This window comes from Salvelinus namaycush, chromosome 5, assembly GCF_016432855.1.
Source record: "Salvelinus namaycush isolate Seneca chromosome 5, SaNama_1.0, whole genome shotgun sequence".
NCBI lineage: Eukaryota > Metazoa > Chordata > Actinopteri > Salmoniformes > Salmonidae > Salvelinus > Salvelinus namaycush.
The window spans coordinates 50,321,642-50,337,665 of record NC_052311.1 but is presented as its reverse complement, the minus strand read 5'-3'; the positions used below and the strand labels follow the sequence as shown (position 1 = coordinate 50,337,665).

Genomic DNA, 16,024 nt, shown 5'->3' with positions numbered 1-16,024 from the left:
CAAAAACTTAGGAGAGGAATTCTTGATTGCTGTTGTTTCAACAACCTTCATTTCAGCATATCCAATTATATTATTTGACACTTTAATAAGCCATGCTACAAATATTTAGAATTCTGCACGGTCTTTGTTCAGATTCAAGTAACAAGTTGGTGTCAATTAAATTTCAACTCCAGCTGGCTAGTTCCCAAAATGGATTGCATTGATCATGGGTACAATTCCAATTCATATCCTAATTGAAATGTAATTAGACCCCCAACCCTGGAGTGGTTAGTGAGTCTCCCATTAGCAGATATTCACGATAGGAATGGGTCCGATAGTTTGAATCCTAGGACAGGCGTTCTTTATTAGGGTAATATCTCAGTTTAAAAGATTTGTCATCGACTGAATCAGCAGCATTTACACACATTCATATTATACAGATTAATGTCTCTGTAGTAAAAAAAATATATATATATGAAGCTTAAGTAGTGTATTCAATGACAGGAGAAAGGAAACATTGAATCAGAGAACTACAAGTAGTGAAATCAACAGAAAGAAAAAAATCCTCAACCCCCAAAAGCCTATTTACACCTGTTGGGACAGAGAACAGTAGCACATTCATACTAACCCAGACAAGCACACCCAATGCCAATGATCTTCTTCCCTGCAATTAGACACAGGGAATATTCAAAAGGTGCCAAGAAAGGAGTGATCAAGTGTGTATTGTGTGATACATTGAGATAGGACAACTAATTCAGGTGATAACATAGCCTACAACCTCTGACCTTTAAACCAGAGTACAAGCATTTTACTTTTGTATGATTTATCTAACACACCTCTGACCATAATTATTTGGCAAGTTGTACCATACCAACACGTGTGAGCAGGGTCAACTAAGTCCACACTCACACTTTTCCCCCCCCTCTCCTGTCATAAAATCCCTTCCCTTTGCCATTCGTCAAGTAAGCATATCTCTAAAACACGCTGTGTCCCAGTTAGGTCTGTGTGAGCCAGGGGCCAGTCAGGGCCAGTTTATCCGGTGGCCGACTGTTTACCCCATTACTGACGTCACAGATTTTTATATTTAGAATGTCAATACGTAAGGCTATATGCTTTAGCAGTACACTGGGAGGCTCCTACTATGTTGAATTTGAAGGAGAGACCGAGGAGAGGTTTAGCAAGTAATGTAATTGGGAACTAGGCAATAATCTTCTATTACTGGAAGAGTTTCTCAACAGGAGCTGCCATTAACAGTGAAAAGAGCCAGATTGTAGTAAATGGCTAATACGTGACAATGAACAAACAACCCTTTATGAAGACACAAATCATAACAAAATGTCAAATTTCTCAACACAATACAGAAATTTACACCGAATTGATCCCCTACAAATCATTTAGGCTTTTTGATGTGATGCAATAGCCACAGAACTGAGATTTAACTTGAATATTAAACAGTTGCTTCTTTTCCCAGCCTTAAAAATTATACATGGGTATTCAGTTTGCTTTGCCATTGCTTTCGCCATGGGCAGCCTACAGACAGAGTGTGTGGATTGTCAGGACATTGAGAGGGAGGGAAGGTGTGGAGAGTGACCATGGACATTCCAGGGCTCCATTTGGTTGCGTGCTACTTCCTATCAGTCGTCTAACCCCTCCAGATTTGCACATTTCGTTACATGTTACAATCATGCAGCATATTTAAAAAAGAAGAGCAACAGGGAGTCAAGAATTAAAGCGACATGAGCAGAAAATGTGCAGTTTCATATCTGTTCGTTCAGGTCAGCGTGGACGACCTTGGATTTTTGTTTGACAGAACATGAGATAAAGGAAACCACAAATCAGTTTCCACATTTCCCTCTGATTACCACTCCCTTCCTTTTGGATACTTCACCATGGTTCCCTTCCCTCCCAGATTTGGTGTGCAAGCAAAATACGCAAACATCTACACCCAGCTTTGACGAGAACACAACATCGAAAAATGTGGAGCGATCATGGTTCCCAACTCCCTCGTCAACAACATATTTTGGTGTCGTTCGGGATGCAAAAACGTACTGTACATAATACAAAGTGCATTAAACTCAGCCTCCCCGATGGCACATCTACTTTATGTACCTCTGAACACCAAACCAAGACATAAGGGAGGCGGTAGAGCAGAGTGCGCAGAGGGCAGAGCTGTGTGGAGTGATGGTAGAAAAGGTCCCAGCTCACCTCCCCTCCCCACCATACAAGCAATATGTACTGACTTTCACAGCTCTCCCCGATATGTTAAAGCCAAGTGGAGCCTGGAGATGACTGGGGGGGGGGACATTGTTGGGGGACAGGTGAGGAACGTTAGCTGGGGGCCTGGTGGATGGGTGGAGGCTAGGCTAGCCTGCTAGTTTGCTGGTCACCAAGGAGGACCTCCTCTGGGGCAGGTCCTGTGGCGTGGGAATGTGGTCCCCTGTGACGAGGTTCTTGTCGGGGCCCGCCACAGGCAGCTGTTTGTTCTTCATCTTGGCCTTGGCCATGTTGTAGTCACCTGAGTCAAAGTATTTTTGCTAGGGGGGGGCAAAAAAGAAGGAATTCAATTCAGGTTGTCTTGAGTAGTTCTGCTCGTTAAAATTAATAAAAGGCAGATTTTCATTGAAGCTGGTTTATTCAACAAAAGCAATGTCACAACAAAAAAAAATTGCGACGTGTCATGGAAACGGCAGAAATAGTAGAAACGTTCTAAAGATCTTCAATTTTTATCCGTTCGACAGGGGTGGATTTTCTTTTGTCTAACTTTCTTTATTGCGACAAATGGAAACAATGTTTTTCGAATAAATGTAGTTACAGTGGCAAGAAAAAGTAGGTGAACCCTTTGGAAATACCTGGGTTTCTGCATAAGTTGGTCATAAAATTTGATCCGATCTTCATCTAGATCACACCAATAGACAAACACAGTCTGCTTAAACTAATAACACACAAACAATTATACGTTTTCATGTCTTTATTGAACACACCGTGTAAACATTCACAGTGCAGGGTGGGAAAAGTATGTGAACCCTTGGATTTAATAACTGGTTGACCCTTCTTTGGCAGCAATAACCTCAACCAAACGTTTTCTGTAGTAGCGGATCAGACCTGCACAACAGTCAGGAGGAATTTTGGACCATCCCTCTTTACAAAACTGTTTCAGTTCATCAATATTCTTGGGATGTCTGGTGTGAACTGCTCTCTTTAGGTCATGCCACAGCATTTCAATCGGGTTGAGGTCAGGACTCTGACTGGGCCACTCCAGAAGGCCTATTTTCTTCTGTTGAAGCCATTCTGTTGTTAATTTACTTCTGTTTTTTGGGTCGTTGTCCTGTTGCGTCACCCAACTTCTGTTGAGCTTCAATTTGCAGACAAATAGCCTAACATTCTCCTGCAAAAAATGTTTTTATTTATTTTTTATTTCACCTTTATTTAACCAGGTAGGCTAGTTGAGAACAAGTTCTCATTTGCAACTGCGACCTGGCCAAGATAAAGCATAGCAGTGTGAACAGACAACAACACAGAGTTACACATGGAGTAAACAATAAACAAGTAAATAACATGGTAGAAAAAAAGAGAATCTATATACAATGTGTGCAAAAGGCATGAGGAGGTAGGCAATAAATCGAATAAATTACAATTTAGCAGATTAACACTGGAGTGCTAAATCATAGATCATGTGCAAGTAGAGATACTGTAGAGATACTGGTGTGCAAAAGAGCAGAAAAGTAAATAAATAAAAGCAGTATGGGGGTTAGGTAGGTAAATTGGGTGGGCTATATACCGATGGACTATGTACAGCTGCAGCGATCGGTTAGCTGCTTGGATAGCAGATGTTTAAAGTTGTTGAGGGAGATAAAAGTCTCCAACTTCAGAGATTTTTGCAATTCGTTCCAGTCGCAGGCAGCAGAGAACTGGAAGGAAAGGCGTCCAAATGAGGTGTTGGCTTTGGGGATGATCAGTGAGATACACCTGCTGGAGCGCGTGCTACGGGTGGGTGTAGCCATCGTGACCAGTGAACTGAGATAAGGCGGCACTTTACCTAGCATAGCCTTGTAGATGACCTGGAGCCAGTGGGTCTGACGACGAACATGTAGCGAGGGCCAGCCGACTAGGGCATACAGGTCGCAGTGGTGGGTCGTATAAGGTGCTTTAGTAACAAAACGGATGGCACTGTGATAAACTGCATCCAGTTTGCTGAGTAGAGTATTGGAAGCTATTTTGTAGATGACATCGCCGAAGTCGAGGATCGGTAGGATAGTCAGTTTTACTAGGGTAAGTTTGGCGGCGTGAGTGAAGGAGGCTTTGTTGCGAAATAGAAAGCCGATTCTAGATTTGATTTTGGATTGGAGATGTTTGATATGAGTCTGGAAGGAGAGTTTGCAGTCTAGCCAGACACCTAGGTACTTATAGATGTCCACATATTCTAGGTCGGAACCGTCCAGGGTGGTGATGCTAGTCGGGCGTGCAGGTGCAGGCAGCGAACGGTTGAAAAGCATACATTTGGTTTTACTAGCATTTAAGAGCAGTTGGAGGCCACGGAAGGAGTGTTGTATGGCATTGAAGCTCATTTGGAGGTTTGATAGCACAGTGTCCAAGGAAGGGCCAGAAGTATACAGAATGGTGTCGTCTGCGTAGAGGTGGATCAGGGAATCGCCCGCAGCAAGAGCAACATCATTGATATATACAGAGAAAAGAGTCGGCCCGAGAATTGAACCCTGTGGTACCCCCATAGAGACTGCCAGAGGACCGGACAACATGCCCTCCGATTTGACACACTCTGTCTGCAAAGTAGTTGGTGAACCAGGCAAGGCAGTCATTAGAAAAACCGAGGCTACTGAGTCTGCCGATAAGAATATGGTGATTGACAGAGTCGAAAGCCTTGGCCAGGTCGATGAAGACGGCTGCACAGTAATGTCTTTTATCGATGGCGGTTATGATATCGTTTAGTACCTTGAGCGTGGCTGAGGTGCACCCGTGACCGGCTCGGAAACCGGATTGCACAGCGGAGAAGGTACGGTGGGATTCGAGATGGTCAGTGATCTGTTTGTTGACTTGGCTTTCGAAGACCTTAGATAGGCAGGGCAGGATGGATATAGGTCTGTAACAGTTTGGGTCCAGGGTGTCTCCCCCTTTGAAGAGGGGGATGACCGCGGCAGCTTTCCAATCCTTGGGGATCTCAGATGATACGAAGGAGAGGTTGAATAGGCTGGTAATAGGGGGTGCGACAATGGCGGCGGACAGTTTCAGAAATAGGGGGTCCAGATTGTCAAGCCCAGCTGATTTGTATGGGTCCAGGTTTTCCAGCTCTTTCAGAACATCTGCTATCTGGATATGGGTAAAGGAGAAGCTGGGGAGGCTTGGGCGAGTAGCAGCGGGGGGGGCGGGGCTGTTGGCCAAGGTTGGAGTCGCCAGGAGGAAGGCATGGCCAGCCATTGAGAAATGCTTGTTGAAGTTTTCGATTATCACGGATGTATCGGTGGTGACCGTGTTACCTAGCCTCAGTGCAGTGGGCAGCTGGGAGGAGGTGCTCTTGTTCTCCATGGACTTTACAGTATCCCAGAACTTTTTGGAGTTAGAGCTACAGGATGCAAATTTCTGCTTGAAAAAGCTGGCCTTTGCTTTCCTGACTGACTGCGTGTATTGGTTCCTGACTTCCCTGAACATTTGCATATCGCGGGGACTCTTCGATGCTATTGCAGTTCGCCACAGGATGTTTTTGTGCTGGTCGAGGGCAGTCAGGTCTGGAGTGAACCAAGGGCTATATCTGTTCTTAGTTCTGCATTTTTTGAACGGAGCATGCTTGTCTAATATGGTGAGGAAGTAACTTTTAAAGAATGACCAGGCATCCTCAACTGACGGGATGAGGTCAATATCCTTCCAAGGTACCCGGGCCAGGTTGATTAGAAAGGCCTGCTCGCAGAAGTGTTTTAGGGAGCGTTTGACAGTGATGAGGGGTGGTCGTTTGACCGCGGACCCGTAGCGGATACAGGCAATGAGGCAGTGATCGCTGAGATCTTGATTGAAGACAGCAGAGGTGTATTTGGAGGGCAAGTTGGTCAGGATAATGTCTATTAGGGTGCCCATGTTTACGGATTTATGGTTGTACCTGGTGGGTTCCTTGATGATTTGTGTGAGATTGAGGGCATCAAGCTTAGATTGTAGGACTGCCGGGGTGTTAAGCATATCCCAGTTTAGGTCACCTAACAGAACAAACTCTGAAGCTAGATGGGGAGCGATCAATTCACAGATGGTGTCCAGGGCACAGCTGGGAGCTGAAGGGGGTCGGTAGCAGGCGGCAACAGTGAGAGACTTATTTCTGGAGAGATTAATTTTTAAAATTAGAAGTTCGAACTGTTTGGGCATAGACCTGGAAAGTATGACAGAACTTTGCAGGCTAACTCTTCCCCCTTTGGCAGTTCTATCTTGACGGAAAGTGTTATAGTTGGGTATGGAAATCTCCGAATTTTTGGTGGCCTTCCTAAGCCAGGATTCAGACACGGCAAGGACATCAGGGTTGGCAGAGTGTGCTAAAGCGGTGAGTAAGACAAACTTAGGGAGGAGGCTTCTGATGTTGACATGCATGAGGCCAAGGCTTTTTCGATCACAGAAGTCAACAAATGAGGGTGCCTGGGGACATGCAGGGCCTGGGTTTACCTCCACATCACCCGAGGAACAGAGGAGTAGTAGGATGAGGGTGCGGCTAAAGGCTATCAAAACTGGTCGCCTAGAGCGTTGGGGACAAGGAATAAAAGGAGCAGATTTATGGGCGTGGTAGAATAGATTCTGGGCATAATGTGCAGACAGGGGTATGGTGGGGCACGGGTACAGCGGAGGCAAGCCCAGGCACTGGGTGATGATAAGAGGTTGTATCTCTAGACATGCTGGTCTCAATGGGTGAGGTCACCGCATGTGTGGGAGGTGGGACAAAGGAGGTATCAGAGGTACAGAGAGTGGAACTACGGGGTCCATTGCAAACCAAAACAATGATAACTAGCCTGAACAACAGTATACAAGGCATATTGATATTTGAGAGAGACATACAGTAAGGCATAAAGTGATTGCAGGTCTTGATTGGGAGAGCTAGCTAAAACAACAGGTGAGATAACAGCAGCTAGTCAGCTAACACAGCAACAGCAGGTACAAATGGCGACGACTAGGCAGAGAGGGTCGGATTAACTACACACAGAGCCTGAGTTAAAACACAGAGCCGACAGATAAAACACAAATAAACAGAATGGAGTACCGTGAATTAATGGACAGTCCGGCAAGCATCAGCTATGTAGCCAAGTGATCATAGTGTCCAGGGGGCAGCCGTAGATGGAGCAGGGAAGCCGCCACTAAGCTAGCACGCGGCGTTTAAAGTTAGTAGCCCGGGGGGTGGTCTGCTCAGACGGAGGGGGTCTGCTCAGACGGAGGCCGGTTGAGGGCACAGCGGATGGGGTATTCGTCTGCAGACCAGACGTGGTCGTGTCGACAGAGAATCCAAGCCGGATGGCGATGGCGAAAGAGAGGTTGTGATTGTAGAATTGTGTTTGCTAACTGGTGCTAGCTTCGTGGCAGTGGCGCTAGCTGCGCTAGCAGCAAGCTAGCTGTGAGGATCAGAAGTAGTGGCTCAGGGATTACGGCAGGAATCCGGCGTTGTTGTCGAGAGACAGTCCGATGCTGGTAAATTGGTGAGTAATATCCAGGCTAATAACAGGGCTGGTGTCTGTGCAGAAGGTAAAAGCTGCTAGCAGCGGCTAAAAATGGCTAAATAGCTTGTAGCTGATTAGCTGGTTAGCTACTGGGGGTTCTTGAATGTGTTTCAAAGTTAAAAAATAATAGCGATTCCGTATCACATTGGGTGAGGTAGGTTACCGGAAGGTATAATCGAATTAAAAATAGAAAAGAGAAGTAAAAAAAAAGTAAAATATATACAAGAAATACTAGAAATACAAACGTACACGAGAGGACTAAACAAACACGTCTACACTGCTACGCCATCTTGGAACCAAAATGTCTTGATAAACTTGGAAATTCATTTTTCTGTCCATGATAGCAAGCTGTCTTGGCCCTGAGGCAGCAAAGCAGCCCCAAACCATGATGCTCCCTCCACCATACTTTACAGTTGGGATGAGGTTTGGATGTTGGTGTGCTGTGCCTTTTTTTCTCCACACAGTGTTGTGTTCCTTCCAAACAACTCAACTGTAGTTTCATCTGTCCACTGAATATTTTGCCAGTAGCGCTGTGGAACATCCACTTTTGCAGACTTCAGATGTGCGGCGATGTTTTTTTTGGACAGCAGTGTCTTCTTCCATGGTGCCCTCCCATGAACACCATTCTTGTTTCGTGTTTTACGTATCATAGACTCGTCAACAGAGATGTTAGCATGTTTCAGAGATTTCTGTAAGTCTTTAGCTGACACTAGGATTATTCTTAACCTCATTGAGCATTCTGCGCTGCGCTCGTGCAGTCATCTTTGCAGGACGGCCACTCCTAGGGAGAGTAGCAACAGTGCTGAACTTTCTCCATTTATAGACAATTTGTCTTACCGTGGACATCAAGGCTTTTAGAGAAACTTTTGTAACCCTTTCCAGCTTTATGCAAGTCAACAATTCTTCATCTTAGGTCTACTGAGATCTCTTTTATTCGAGGCATGGTTCACATCAGGCAATGCTTCTTGTGAATAGCAAACTCAAATTTTGTGAGTGTTTATAGGGCAAGGCGGCTCTAACCAACATCTCCAATCTCGTCTCATTGATTAGTTGACTACTGACTCTAATTAGCTTTTGGAGAAGTCATTAGCATAGGGAGGGGGGTCACATACTTTTCCCAACCTACACTGTGAATGTTTAAATTATATATTCAATATATACAAGAAAAATACAATAATTTGTGTGTTATTAGTTTAAGCACACTATGTTTGCCTATTGTTGTGACTTAGCTGAAGATCAGATCAAATTTGATGACCAATTAATGTAGATATCCAGGTAATTCCAAACGGTTCACATACAGTGGCAAGAAAAAGTATGTCACAAGTAACTATAAAGCTCCACTACACATTTGAATTCTAAATGCCTACTGCTTAATCAATATTTTCAACTATAAAATAATGTTTCTTTGCAGGACAAGGATTGTCCTGACTTTCAAGAATGCCTAAATTGCTTCGTCTTGCTTTTCTGGTTGGCTGGATGCAAGTTTCAATATCCAGTTATTTCAGCTCTACAGGAGTGCAAGTTTCACCATGGCGATACATTGGCACATGAGAATTATTAGAATATGGAAATATTAGTCAATTATTGCATTCTATACATGCTGGCTTTCACTGGCTATACCCGAGACATGAAACCGATGTGTGGGAGGGCAGAGGCTGTCGCCAATTAATGCGCAATTTGCCTAAATGGGTAATGGAAACACTTCAACCACTATTGTCATTTGACACTAAGTTTTTGCTCAAAAAAAATATACACTGCTCAAAAAAATAAAGGGAACACTTAAACAACACAATCAAACTGTCCACTTAGGAAGCAACACTGATTGACAATAAATTTCACATGCTGTTGTGCAAATGGAATAGACAAAAGGTGGAAATTATAGGCAATTAGCAAGACTCCCCCAATAAAGGAGTGGTTCTGCAGGTGGTGACCACAGACCACTTCTCAGTTCCTATGCTTCCTGGCTGATGTTTTGGTCACTTTTGAATGCTGACGGTGCTTTCACTCTAGTGGTAGCATGAGACGGAGTCTACAACCCACACAAGTGGCTCAGGTAGTGCAGCTCATCCAGGATGGCACATCAATGCGAGCTGTGGCAAGAAGGTTTTCTGTGTCTGTCAGCGTAGTGTCCAGAGCATGGAGGCGCTACCAGGAGACAGGCCAGTACATCAGGAGACGTGGAGGAGGCCGTAGGAGGGCAACAACCCAGCAGCAGGACCGCTACCTCCGCCTTTGTGCAAGGAGGAGCAGGTGGAGCACTGCCAGAGCCCTGCAAAATGACCTCCAGCAGGCCACAAATGTGCATGTGTCTGCTCAAACGGTCAGAAACAGACTCCATGAGGGTGGTATGAGGGCCCGACGTCCACAGGTGGGGGTTGTGCTTACAGCCCAACACCGTGCAGGACGTTTGGCATTTGCCAGAGAACACCAAGTTTGGCAACATCGCCACTGTGCTCTTCACAGATGAAAGCAGGTTCACACTGAGCACATGAGCACATGTGACAGACGTGACAGAGTCTGGAGACGCCGTGGAGAACGTTCTGCACCCTGCAACATCCTCCAGCATGACCGGTTTGGCGGTGGGTCAGTCATGGTGTGGGGTGGCATTTCTTTGGGGGGGCCGCACAGCCCTCCATGTGCTCGCCAGAGGTAGCCTGACTGCCATTAGGTACCGAGATGAGATCCTCAGACCCCTTGTGAGACCATATGCTGGTGCGGTTGGCCCTGGGTTCCTCCTAATGCAAGACAATGCTAGACCTCATGTGGCTGGAGTGTGTCAGCAGTTCCTGCAAGAGGAAGGCATTGATGCTATGGACTGGCCCGCCCGTTCCCCAGACCTGAATCCAATTGAGCACATCTGGGACATCATGTCTCGCGCCATCCACCAACGCCACGTTGCACCACAGACTGTCCAGGAGTTGCGGATGCTTTAGTCCAGGTCTGGGAGGAGATCCCTCAGGAGACCATCCGCCACCTCATCAGGAGCATGCCCAGGCGTTGTAGGGAGGTCATACAGGCACGTAGAGGCCACACACACTACTGAGCCTCATTTTGACTTGTTTTAAGGACATTACATCAAAGTTGGATCAGCCTGTAGTGTGGTTTTCCACTTTAATTTTGAGTGTGACTGCAAATCCAGACCTCCATGGGTTGATACATTTTATTTACATTGATCATTTTTGTGTGATTTTGTTGTCAGCACATTCAACTATGTAAAGAAAAAAGTATTTAATAAGAATATTTCATTCATTCAGATCTAGGATGTGTTATTTTAGTGTTCCCTTTATTTTTTTGAGCAGTGTATAATTTTGTAGGTGCGAGGTCATTACGTCCAACTGTATTTATTGACACAAGATAGTTAAACGGAAAGTTAAATCTCTTTTCTTTGTGAACTTTCTAAAATGTTAAAAATAACAAATATCTGGACAAGTTAATTCAAACATCGCTACTGCCACAGACATACCAAGGCAATCTGAGATCCTCAAATGCAGAACGTATTGAAATGTCTTAAAGAGGAGTATTCGAAGCCTATGCGATTTCCTAGTCAAGTGGTCAACAAGGGTGTGTAGGCGTTTGTTCCAGCCTCACTAACATGCTGAATCAAAAGCATATATTATCTGTGGCTCTCCAGGAGAAGGGTTCCACCTACCCCTTTCTGTAGCCTCTTCATGAGGAAGTCGGAGCCTCCAGGCTTTTGGCCCAGGCCGGGGTACTTGGCCTTCAGCTTGACCTCTTCACCCTTCACAAGGTTGGCATTCTTTTCCTGAGAGTCCTGTCCAGACAAAGAAAACATTTCGATGTGCTGTCATATGGGTGCGACTTGCTATGTGCAAGGAATTTAGCTAGAGGGGAAACATCTAAATAGGCCTATGTAGCCGACGCCTATATATCCTTCATCATAATGTCAGCCATGATGCGCAGAGAAGAACAAGCATAGGCTTTTAAAATAGACATTCTCCATTTAACTGTCCTGATGCCTAGTCACCTTACCCCTACAATTATCTACCTCTATTACTCAAGTATCCCTGCACATTGTAAATATGGTACTGGAACTGACTGACCCTGTATATAGAATGCTTACTTACTTTCTCGTGTTATTCTTATTTCTATTTCTTGTGTGTTTATGTTCTACCTTATGTTGTTTTTAGTATTACATTGTTATTGATTACTGCATTGTTGGGTTTAGAGGTTGCAAAAAGGACATTTCACTGTACTTGTGACATTAAAACTTGAAACTAATAAGAAGGTTATAAGATGGTCTGATGATGACAAAACAAAAAGATTACTGGGCTGGCACTGTGCACTTCAGAAAGGATTGCATCTGAATCATATAGCCTAACCCTACTCATATTCAGCTGTGAAGTGGGCTAACGCCATGAAAATGACTTGAGGGAGTTGAAGCGTCTTCATAGTATGAGTCACACTCTGCACGCTCTCCTGCAACACTCTCTCTCACGCCCTCATGGTTGCCTGCGATAAACAACTCACTCAGAAAACGAGTGTTATGATTGAGTAAGAATTAAGTGACTAAAAAGCAGCTTCACATCCATTATTTCCCCGTATCTCACACACTTTTCCTCAGCTAATGTGGATAAAACAGCCTTGTTACCCGTTTTCCCATCCCTGACATGTTATTGGTGCCATGAAAAAACAGATGGCTTTATGAGGGGGAAACAGTTTGTCTGCAAATATGTACAAGCCATGGTTATTTATGGTTATTGAGAAAAATATTATACAGAAACAGGCCTTGAGTAATTGCTGACCAAAGTCTAGGTACACAGAGCTTGCAGAGTGGTTCTAGTGTTCACATGACACCTTCATGCTAAAGCTTTTTGTAAGGTGTAAGCCTATGGTTTTACTGGAGGCAACTCCTGCACTGGACAAACTGGTTTACCCTTTACTGCCAGTGTGGAGTCCATGGACAGATGTCAGTGGAAAGTAGGCTAACAGGACACACCTTGTTATTGCCCACAGTCCAGAGACTCTGGGCAGAAGTCAGCAAAACATGTATTCTCTATCGGGGCAATTCCACAGTAACAGAGTGAAGCTGAGACTGATTTTTCACTTTAAAATGTCAAAACAAAACCCAATGATTACAAAGTTAAACAAACCATACAACTCTATGCACAAGGACTACTTATAACAATTTCCACAGAAAATGTTGCAATTTTTATTTTATTTTTTTTAACTTACAGAACAGTGCAGATGCAAAGTTTGGTAACAGAATGACAGCACAAACCATCATTATTTTTGTATCTGCACTGTTCTTCAAGTAAATGTGTTTTGCAATTTTTTTGTGTGGAAACTTAAAAGTAGTCCTTGTGGATGCATGTTTATTTTTTTATTATGCAATCATTGGTTTTTAGTTTGGCATACATTTTAATTGGAAAAATCTGAGTCTCAGCATCACTGTTTAGACATAACTTATCTGGCTAAATAAAGCTAAGAAAACATTGAGAAACCCACAAAACCCTGCAATCGAAGTACAGGAGAATATCTGCCATTCCATGCAGAGGACAGTAAACACAAAGCTTGCTGGAGCAGTGATAATAGGTGACTCAGGGTAGAGAAGCAGATGAACAGATTCCCTAGCTGATTCACTTGGATCCATTACAAAAATGTAAAAGTTGCTATATTCAGCCCCAATGAGGGAAAATGCAAGAGTGGACTGGATACTTTTCACTCCCTCAAACGGTTCCAAACTGCTAGACCCATAGTAGCTAGCTACCATGAAATGTTATTTTCTCACATGACCAGTTTCACTTCTAGTCATTGTATCAAAATACCATTGCATTAAAAGCACCCATTATCATTGATAAGACAAAGTATAGCATCAGTACCTTCCCTATACCTAATAGTCAATGAATATTGATGATATGAACAGTGGATTTGTCAACAGACCTCTGACCTTCACCAGCATCCACTCAGGATGCTGCCTGTACAAGTGACTTTTCATCAGTTGAAGTCGGAAGTTTACATACACCTGAGCCAAATATATTTCAAATCAGTTTTCACAATTCCTGACATTTAATCCAAGTAGAAATTCCCTGTCTTAGGTTAGTTAGGATCACTACTTTATTTTAAGAATGTGAAATGTCAGAATAATAGAGAGAATGATTTATTTCAGCTTTTATTTCTTTCATCACATTCCCAGTGGGTCAGAAGTTTACATACACTCAATTAGTATTTGGTAGCATTGCCTTTAAATTGTTTAACTTGGGTCAAACGTTTCAGATAGCCTTACACGAGCTTCCCACAATAAGTTGGGTAAATTTTGGCCCATTCCTCCTGACAGAGCTGGTGTAACTCAGTCAGGTTTGTAGGCCTCCTTGCTTGCACATGCTTTTTCAGTTCTGCCCACAGATTGTCTATGGGATTGAGATCAGGGCTTTGTGATGGCCACTCCAATACCTTGACTTTGTTGTCCTACAGCCATTTTGCCACAACTTTGGAAGTATTCTTTGGGGTCATTGTCCATTTGGAAGACCCATTTGTGACCAAGCTTTAACTTCCTGACTGATGTCTTGAGATGTTGCTTCAATATATCCACATAATTTTTCTTCCTCATGATGCCATCTATTTTGTGAAGTGCACCAGTCCCTCCTGCAGCAAAGCACCCCCACAACATGATGTTGCCATCCCTGTGCTTCACGGTTGAGATTGTGTTCTTCGGCTTGCAAGCCTCCCCCTTTTTCCTCCAAACATAACAATGGTCATTATGGCCAAACAGTTATATTATTGTTTCATCAGACCAGAGGACATTTCTCCAAAAAGTACAATCTTTGTCCCCATGTGCAGTTGCAAACTGTAGTCTGGCTTTTTTATGGCAGTTTTGGAGCAGTGGCTTCTTCCTTGCTGAGCGGCCATTCAAGTTATGTTGATATAGGACTCATTTTACTGTGGATATAGATACTTTTGTACCGTTTCCTCCAGGTCCTTTGCTGTTGTTCTGGGATTGATTTGCACTTCTCGCACCAAAGTACGTTCATCTCTAGGAGACAGAACGCGTCTCGTTCCTGAGTGGTATGACAGCTGCGTGGTCCCATGGTGTTTATACTCCCGTACTGTTGTTTGTACAGATGAACGTGGTACCTTCAGGCGTTTGGAAATTGCTCCCAAGGATGAACCAGACTTGTGGAGGTCTACAATGTTTTTTCTGAGGTCTTAGCTGATTTCTTTTGATTTTCCCATTATGTCAAGCAAAGAGGCACAGAGTTTGAAGGTAGGCCTTGAAATACATCCACAGGTACACCGCCAATTGACTCAAATTATGTAAATTAGCCTATCAGAAGCTTCTAAAAGCCATGACATCATTTTCTGGAATTTTCCAAGCTGTTTAAAGGCACAGTCAACTTAGTGTATGTAAACTTCTGACCCACTGGAATTGTGATACAGTGAATTATAAGCGAAATAATCTGTCTGTAAACAATTGTTGGAATAATTACTTGTGTCATGCACAAAGTAGATGTCCTAACCGACTTGCAAAAACTATAATTTGTTAACAAAACATTTGGGGAGTGGTTGAAAAATGAGTTTTAATGACTCCAACCTAAGTGTATGTAAACTTCCGACTTCAACTGTATATATAGCTAAGCCTAATATCAGTGCAACACTGCAAATAACATTCACAAAGCATAGGGGACTGAAAACGAGTATGAATCAATAGATCTAGCTTATACATCATTAAAGCTTTGTGTGACTGATCCGCTAGCATATAAGTAACTGTGATGATTGACCCTGGTTTCCATTGAAACACAGATTTCAAAGGATAGGCTATAGTAGTATTGTTTGTATTTGTCTCGAAAAGCCGGAAGACTCAACCTCAACTACTGCAGTGTCAGGATAGACCAATACGGCCCAGGCATATTTTATAACCTATGGACCAGCGAGCCACAATGGCACAAGGGAAAACGGAATAAATAACTCAATAATACAGTACATACGTTATTATTGATTATCGGGAGACACGTAAATCTTACTCAATACCTTTCCAAAACACTTATACACACTGTCATTGTTGGTAAACGAGACGTTTACAGGTTTGATGCTATACCGAAAGCTAACTAGCTAGCTATCAAATCAAACACTTTACTTGTAACGCGTTACAACGAGCTAGCGTTATAGTTAGCTGGCCAACTCAAGATAGTGTCATGATATTAAACCCACCTGTTTTTCATCCTCATATTCCATCTGAGTATCTGATAGATTTTCGGAGGACATTACGCAGCTATAATGGACTGGAAGTCCGATTTGCTTGAAAACGCAGGTTAGAATGTATGCAGGGGAGCTCCTCTAGCTTCCACAAATCTAACCTGCCTCTTGTGACAACAAAAAAAGCTACATATTTTGTGACG

General features: G+C 43.5%; 1 protein-coding gene across 1 annotated transcript; it reads right to left on the bottom strand.

Annotated features, from left to right (window-relative positions):
* Positions 1-317: 317 nt before the first annotated feature.
* Positions 318-15,986, bottom strand: ensab (endosulfine alpha b). Its single transcript, XM_038994373.1, has 3 exons — positions 15,837-15,986; positions 11,320-11,442; positions 318-2,513 (listed from the first exon to the last, which is right to left on the bottom strand). The coding sequence occupies exons 1-3, from the start codon at positions 15,888-15,890 to the stop codon at positions 2,343-2,345; spliced, it is 348 nt and encodes a 115-aa protein (XP_038850301.1). The 5' UTR covers positions 15,891-15,986; the 3' UTR covers positions 318-2,342.
* Between the last annotated feature and the right edge of the window lie 38 nt (positions 15,987-16,024).